General features: G+C 38.2%; 1 protein-coding gene across 1 annotated transcript; it reads right to left on the reverse strand.

Moving 5' to 3' along the window:
- Positions 1-3494: 3494 nt before the first annotated feature.
- Positions 3495-7597, reverse strand: LOC144649690 (LYR motif-containing protein 4-like). Its single transcript, XM_078509251.1, has 3 exons — positions 7457-7597; positions 6358-6478; positions 3495-4125 (listed from the first exon to the last, which is right to left on the reverse strand). Exons 1-3 carry the CDS (start codon positions 7549-7551, stop codon positions 4069-4071), a joined length of 273 nt encoding a protein of 90 aa, XP_078365377.1. The 5' UTR covers positions 7552-7597; the 3' UTR covers positions 3495-4068.
- Between the last annotated feature and the right edge of the window lie 36 nt (positions 7598-7633).

Genomic DNA, 7633 nt, shown 5'->3' on the forward strand with positions numbered 1-7633 from the left:
AAGATACAATTGTATTTTTATTTGTGAATTTTGCAGCTTTACAATCTAGATTTGGGCCATATTGTACGACTTTTACACAAGGCGAAAAAAAAAAAATATTCAGAAATCATTTTGTGGTATTTCAAGCTCCGTAGGTTTGAGACGGTTTCGTTGACATGAGAGCGAAAAAAAAAAGAAATATAAAAAATGAAAAGGAAAAGAGAGGAGCCGCGAGCATTCCGCTCGACGCTTCTTGGTTTCTGTTATTTTTGTTTTGGTGTAGATTTAAAAATACATCAGTATAACCATTTGCTAACTTAAACCGGCAAGACAGAGGGTTTGCGTCCGTAGAACATTTCATAACAAGTTGGTTATTTGTTCAAACGCGTGTAAATACAGTAGTGACGTACTGTTTACATAACTAAAGATGATGATTTTTAATGGCGAATTTTACTGCACCCTCAAGGTTTTAAAGCTAAATACACCGGCGCGAAAATAACACAAATACTATTAAGCCGTTACGTATCTCAAGTCGTGTCTTATTATAACTAGAGTTTGCTCGATAAAGAAAACTTCAGGAGCTCAAAGTGGCTAAACGATCTGGTAAAAGATCTTCAAAAGGATTTATACCTGGTTTTAGTTCCTTGGTTACTGCCCACACTATTTCTGCCACATCTCAAAACCCTTCCTTGTCACATTGGGTTTGATTGCGTACTTAAAACAGATATACTGTACCGTAAAATATTTCGGACGCTTAAAATTTCGGACGGTTTTATTTTTGGACACTTAATGTTTGTCCGAAATTAAAATCGTCCAAATTTGTTGGCAAGTAATGAAAAATCGTTTCGTGAAACGTGTTATTCGCTCCCACAGTAGTAAAGGGGGAACACAGACGACGTTCGAATAGTATCCCATGGTGCAATTCTCCGCGCACTCACGCAATATCGAAGTATGGCGGATTCCACCGTAAAATAACGCCGCTTTCCTACAGCACATTCGATTCCAGTCAAGGAAGAAAAATCATATCCTAATGCATGTCCGACCTAAAAAACGTCTGAATTATGCTCCTCACAAGTGTTCACTGACCCGCGACGAGGTCAAAAATCACGACCGGAAAAGCGCACTAAAAGGGTCCCGCAGCAAATGAAGGCCGAAACGAGAGACCAGAGACCCGCACAATGACCAGCGAGAGAGGCGACCAGCGCCGCGGCGGAATAGTGTTCAGCAACACGCCGTGAGCGCGCAAGCCATAAAAAGATAAAGTAATAGACAGAGGACCGAAATAAGCTCAAATAGTACACAGATGAAACAACGCCGAACGAGCCCGCCGGCTGGAAGCGGACGGACTAGAGATCGATAGAGAGTAAGAAGAAAGAAGAATTCGGATCAGACAGGACTTCTTTATTAACACTCCAGCAACAAATAATTCATTATAGCCGATTGACTGTCACAGGAGCGAGAGCTCTTCGACGTTCGTCAATTGTTCGATAACACTAACATGTATTTCTCGTATACTAGCGAAACACAGGTAAATCCCTTCAATGTGACACTGAAATCCTGAAACGCAGTGAACGTAGAATAAGTCGTTTCCCTCGAAAGCAGCAGTTTTGAATCAAAATAGTCCAAACGCATGGCGAACGCTTCTTCTCACTTCGCGAGAGGAACAATAGATTAGGTCACGTACGAGTGACACGAGACAGGAGCAAGAGGGAGGTGTGAGGCGGGAATCATAGAGCCATGTGCGTATGAGTGTATAGGCAGAGAAAATCTAAGTTCTGCGTAAGGGACTCTTTTTTGACATATTTGGGGTAAGTAAACCCCATATTTGGGTTGTATGTTCTCCCAACTGGTTCCCAGTCTCTCACTCCTGCTAGAGAGCAAATGAAAAATGGCGTCCACGCGGCTCGCTGTAAAATTTTCAATGTGGTCATTCATCCCTTTAATCATAGTTTTGCTTATTTAACGATAAATACACCTTAGAGAACAAATTGAAAGAGAATACCCTACAGAATCGACCGCGAAAAACGAACATCAAGGAAAGGAGAAATTTTCGATTTGGAGTCCTTTGATACGACGAAGAGAGAAGAAAAAAAAGCGGACTGTGACTAAATAGAGTGAAAGAGTATGCCGAAGTGGGAAATGTTTTTTAGTGTTGATTGTGATAGTAGTGACGATGATCAAATCAAATACGTAATATTTGGCACGCATTTGCTGGAGGAAAAATCATACAAAGCGACGCTACTAAAATACTGCATGTCATACACAAAGAAAGTAAAAGTGAGAAGTAAACGAAAAAATTGTCTACAAATAATCTTGACCTCAAGTTTATAATAAGTGGACAAAAAGAAAGACACTGATCGAGACTGAAATTGACCCGTGATTACTGTGAATGAAAATATAAAAAGGCATTAGAGTTGATTTTGGGATGAAAAGAAGTTCTGAAATGAAATCTTTTGTGAACGGAAACATTTTAACCATCGCGTGTTGTATTTACAAAACAGTGATAAACCTCATTTATTGCCTACATTTTGTGACATTTAACGTTGAAAAGAAAAAGATTGTCAAGAGTTATCAATCTGTCAATCCGTAGCCGCGTAGCAGACATTGTGTACGTTTTAGTGTGTTAAAGATGCGCGATCGGAGAATAGCGCGCTGGAAACTACGGGCCTACTACGAGGCTATCAAGCCTGTGTCATTTATGAACACCAGTAGCACTTTTTTGATATTACCTAAAATACAATTTACCATATTTTGGTCATTTAAATATAGTTCTATAAAAACCATTAAATACTGTTGAACAAAATGAGCTGCCGTTGGCACTTACCGAAAGGAATAGTATAAGATGAAAGAATGCACCATGGGATACTATTCGAACGTCGTCTGGGGGGAACACGAGCCGCAGGCGATGAATTTATCAACCATTTTATCAGGGAACAGAGTAATGACGTACTTATTATCTTTATCAAAATAAAAATACCTTATTATACGATGAGTTTAAGGTCCGTGCTGTTAGATACGGAACTTGTTATCAAGCGCGCGCGACAGTAAAAATTGACAGGCAAAAAATGTAACTTCGATACCAAGGTTATAATGGTAAAAGCCCTGGGTTTGACGTTAGAAAGCGGTTTCCTACAAAAGCAAGATGTTTGTCATTACAGTGATTAAAATTTATCAGTGTTTCTTCATCAGCCGTTTGGGTCGTCTGCGAACATAGGTGGTCAACACTGCTGCGATGAAGACTAAATTCATCAGTGCTGAAAAGTACCCCAGGATACATCCACATTACGGTTGTACTGCCTCTCGCCCCTCCCCCTCCCCCAAGGGGTACCGGTATTCCCATATATGGGCTATATGGAAAATGGTATGTGCCACGGGATAGGGTAGGGTTATCCTTTTTGCCCCTTTTGGCATTGTGATTCTTGGTCCTGAAAGAGGAGGGGGGGGGGGTGGGGATTAAAATCCCAATTCCCAGCATTCCCATCAGTGTTCAACACGAGTAAAATTCAGAGACAGCATACTGAGAATATTGTTTATTCCACAATATTGAAATCAGATTCCTGTGCTTGAAGGGAAACTTACAATTAAATACCTGTAATTACATGGTCATTCAACTGTGTTTCGTTACACTTTGTAACTATCCTTCGACAGACGCATACCAAGCAAATAATTTATTTGATTTTTGTTTGGTGGGATGTAAAGGCAAGTGACACGTCTTCTAAGTCACGCTTTACTCACATCCATTTTCTCTTCAAGCAAAAATCAGATAAAGAACAACTTGGTATGAGTCTGATCCACGGAAATCCAATATAGACTAGCAGGACAAGAAGAAGTCGGAAATTATTAGCATATAAAGGTCAAACAACAGACATTAATGCTCAACGAACTGGGGTTATAAACAATATACATTGTCGCTGGGCTAAAAAATTCACAACAGCACCTTTACAAAACACAAAAAATAATTTCACAAAAAAGTGTTCTGTCAGTCACTGTACATATAAACGGTCACTTCATGTTCATTTGGACTTGAATATCCAGAGTGGAAGTTGCTCTTTGTTCTTTATGCATCCAGTAAATTGTCTTTGTTGTATATCACCTTGCCTTTTCTATTACCAGCTTGTTATGTCTGTACATGTTCCCTAAAGAAACCTGCAATCACAATTTGTGTACATTAGATTAGAGTACTGACTCCTGTGCTGCATATGGCAATGCATAGTCAGTTGACCTCACCGCATGATGAAGACTAGTAGTATGCAGTGGGAGGTTTACAATCTACAGTGGAACTCCAATATAACAATCATCGATCTAACAATATTCCCGGTATAACAATGAATATTCTATGTCCTGGCGAAAGTTACAGTTTACTGTATGGGACAGAACCCTGATATAACGATCTTCGATATAACGATATTCCCAATAATTATAATGATGAGAATTTAGCTGACTGAACGTAAAATCTTCCCAGATATAACGATATTATCAGTACACAGTCACAATTTAAGCAAAATATTGAATTTAATCCAATAACATAACAGTAATCGAGTAATCTCTAATGTTCTGATAACAGCTTTATACGACGATCTGCAAAAATGATACTGTATTCTTTAGAAGCCTTTTTATCCAGTAAAAAGGTATATGTTAGGTTAACCTCGATATAACAATATTTTCGGTTATTTTACAGCCATATCATCATATCGGGAATTTCGATATAACGATTCCTCAAAATAACGACATAATTTTACTGCTCCCTTGGCATATAATTATATGGGGGGTTCCAATGTACATCCAAGGAAACTACTGTACATGTATCATTGTAATACTGGTAAAATAAAAAAAATAACATGGGAAATGTGGCACTAGTTGGAGAGGAAGTGAGATTATGGGGGGGGGGGGGGGTGTATTGTATTGGGTAGTCATTCAACACAGGCTACATGTATGTGCACCAAATACTGTATCCCTCCTTTAAATAAAGTGCTTTTTAAAATAAGTGAACCCTTATAGCTGTCAAATTGGAAATGCAAACCCAGTTCTCAACTAAAAAGCAAAAAGAATGTATGATCTGTAAGAGAAGGTTCCATTAGGTTACACAATACCTTCAGAGGGCTACTTTTGCAAAATTTTTTTACTTTTTTACTTCAAATCTAACATTTCCCCCAAAATAAAGGTAAAATCTTAAAACGCACGCGAGTTATTTCGAAAAAAAGATTTTTAAAATAAAAGTTAATAACACAGTTAGGTGTCATAATCCTCAGGGCGTTGACTTCCCGGCGACGTTTTTGCGTGAAAGAGCCTCATTTTGGAGAACCTCATTAGCATTTTTTGTTTACATGTGATTTTCCTTCTCTCACATTCTAGATATTTTTTATTCGGTTCATTGCTCTTCGTTTCTCATTATTGACTAAAAAGAAGTCGTGAAAAAAGTTAACAATAATTATAGAGAAAACTCCTTGGATAGCGAAAATATCGAAGCCGAGACCTAAGAAGAAGACAAAAGCGGAATGTTGGTCGATGTGCGGGCGGGAGATCCTTCGAACAAATCGAACTACCCGTTGCTACTTCACTTTCTGTACTCTTCCCCCAGCACATTTTTCTTGGTTTTTCCATTTCTCTCGCACGCTGAAGTTCAACAAGGAGAATAAACGTGACTGTCACACTATTATTGTCTTAAACTCCCGCGAAGATCGTTTCGCTCCCTGTGAACGGTAGAGGTGCCATCATTTCATTGATCGACGGCATATCCTGTTGACATATTGACAATTTGGCCAGAACATTTGCAAAGCATCGAAGAACAAAAGTGTGTCGGGATTTCCTTTATTTTGGATATTTTTCTTGTGACAGCCGTGGACGCAACAGGGTCGGCAAATTATCCGATACTTAAACAAACACTTTGAGAGATTGATCCTTGCTGATTAACACTGTGCAGTTCTTTTGCAGTAGTGGTTGTGTTTGATACCTGATTAATTTGGCGGAATGACACTCGGTCTTTTTCTCTTTACCGGTTTCTTACTTCTCAAGAATGGCTCTGCCAAACATCGGATATTTTTTTCGAATTCCACAGTTTTTTACCTTTCTATTGATATATAGATTGTGGTAGTTAACTTAAAAACAACGCACATACGAATTTTTTTCAGAAGGACACCTGCGAAGCTATCGTGTAACCTTAAGCTGGATAAATTATGGAGGTCGACAAGAGAAATATGAAACTATTAAAATGACTGTGGACCTTTAATGAAAGAAACACAGTAAATGCTGATACTGAGTGTCTGAAATAACATATTTTATTCATTAAATGAATACTGAAGGAGAAAAAGCAGTTAAAAAACTAGCAGTTAAAAAACAACGTAAAGAAAATTTTCAGCTTACTATGTAATAAATCCATACCTGTCTTTTCATGATTTCTAAACTATCCTCTGCTTTTTTGACTAAAGTCTTGACTTTTTCCGGATCTGATATATCTTTGTTTTCCCTGAAAGCATCTTTTATTCTCCTTGTAGCATACATCCTGCAACAGCGAGATAAAAAAAAAATACTTGAATGGTTATCTGATAGTCAGTACTTACAAACACTAATACTAAATTACATATACAAAGCAAAGCAAATGCATGACGATTTTGCAATCAAACATTTATCAGCATAATTTGGGGGGCTCAGGTGCTGAAAATATCACGAGCACAGCGTAAAATTGGTTTGTCTAGATATTCTGTCTCGTGAGTGAGTTCAAACATCTTAGAAACTTCCTTGGAAGACTTCGCAAAACTTTGTTTATCTTCGGAAAGGTTCGAAAATGATCGGAAAAGTTCGTATGGCCTTCAAACAACAATTGGAGAATCTTCAGAATTCTTTGGTCGAGCTCAGAAAACAAAAAGTTGCTAGAATGAAAAAAATGCTCCAAATATGAAAACCTGCCGAGTATTTTTAAGACAGTCTTAGCCCTCCCACATTCCAAAACGCTCTACTGCCTCTGATCAGGCTGACACAAAATGGTAAGTGTGGGTGGACATTTACTTTGCACGCTTTGCAGACCTGCATCACAACAATCCAAACTAGGCTCCTGTTCTACCTCCTGAATGTTGATAATCTTTGCACATGCTGAACAACACAATTAAAAGATAGTTTCCTTTTTGCCATTCAATGTATTCATTACTTTTTTCACCAGTTATTAAAATTATAAGCATCTTCGATTGCACGCGACGGTGACGTAACCTCCCCCAAAAATTGCACGCGATATTTGAATTTGAAGCGTATTCAAACTTGAGGAAGAAAAACGATCGACGTTCATAATCGAGTCTTATTTACCTCAATACTAATATGTAAGGTTCTAGAAACATGGCAAGATATTCTGTTTAAGTACTGATTACGTAAAAAAGTCTATAAGCAAGTCTTATTTGTCATGTTTGGGCAACCTGATATGCACACAATTTTGTCATAATAACGGGTAAATTGTTCATTTTAAATTAACAGAATAATAGGCAACACATACCTGTAGTTATAACTGGTAAATGATTTTCCAACTCGTAGCATTTGACGGTAAAGTTGCAAGATTTCTCGACTGGACGCCATGTTGAACAGCGCCATGTGGGAAATAGCTGACGCATGCTTTGTCGATTGTTTTGCTCGTGGGCTCAAGCTCTTGGAATTCTATCGATTTCAACACCTT

This window comes from Oculina patagonica, chromosome 4 (assembly GCF_052425735.1).
Source record: "Oculina patagonica isolate OP01 chromosome 4, crgOcupat, whole genome shotgun sequence".
Classification (NCBI taxonomy): Eukaryota; Metazoa; Cnidaria; class Anthozoa; order Scleractinia; family Oculinidae; genus Oculina; species Oculina patagonica.

Excerpts from the sequence above, each read along its gene's own strand:
- LOC144649690 (XM_078509251.1), bottom strand. The coding sequence starts at position 7,551 with ATGGCGCTGTTCAACATGGCGTCCAGTCGAGAAATCTTGCAACTTTAC. Across the intron at positions 6,479-7,456 it reads TTTACCAGTTATAACTACAG|GATGTATGCTACAAGGAGAA; the intron begins GTATGTGTTGCC and ends TCGCTGTTGCAG. Across the intron at positions 4,126-6,357 it reads TAGAAATCATGAAAAGACAG|GTTTCTTTAGGGAACATGTA; the intron begins GTATGGATTTAT and ends TTGTGATTGCAG.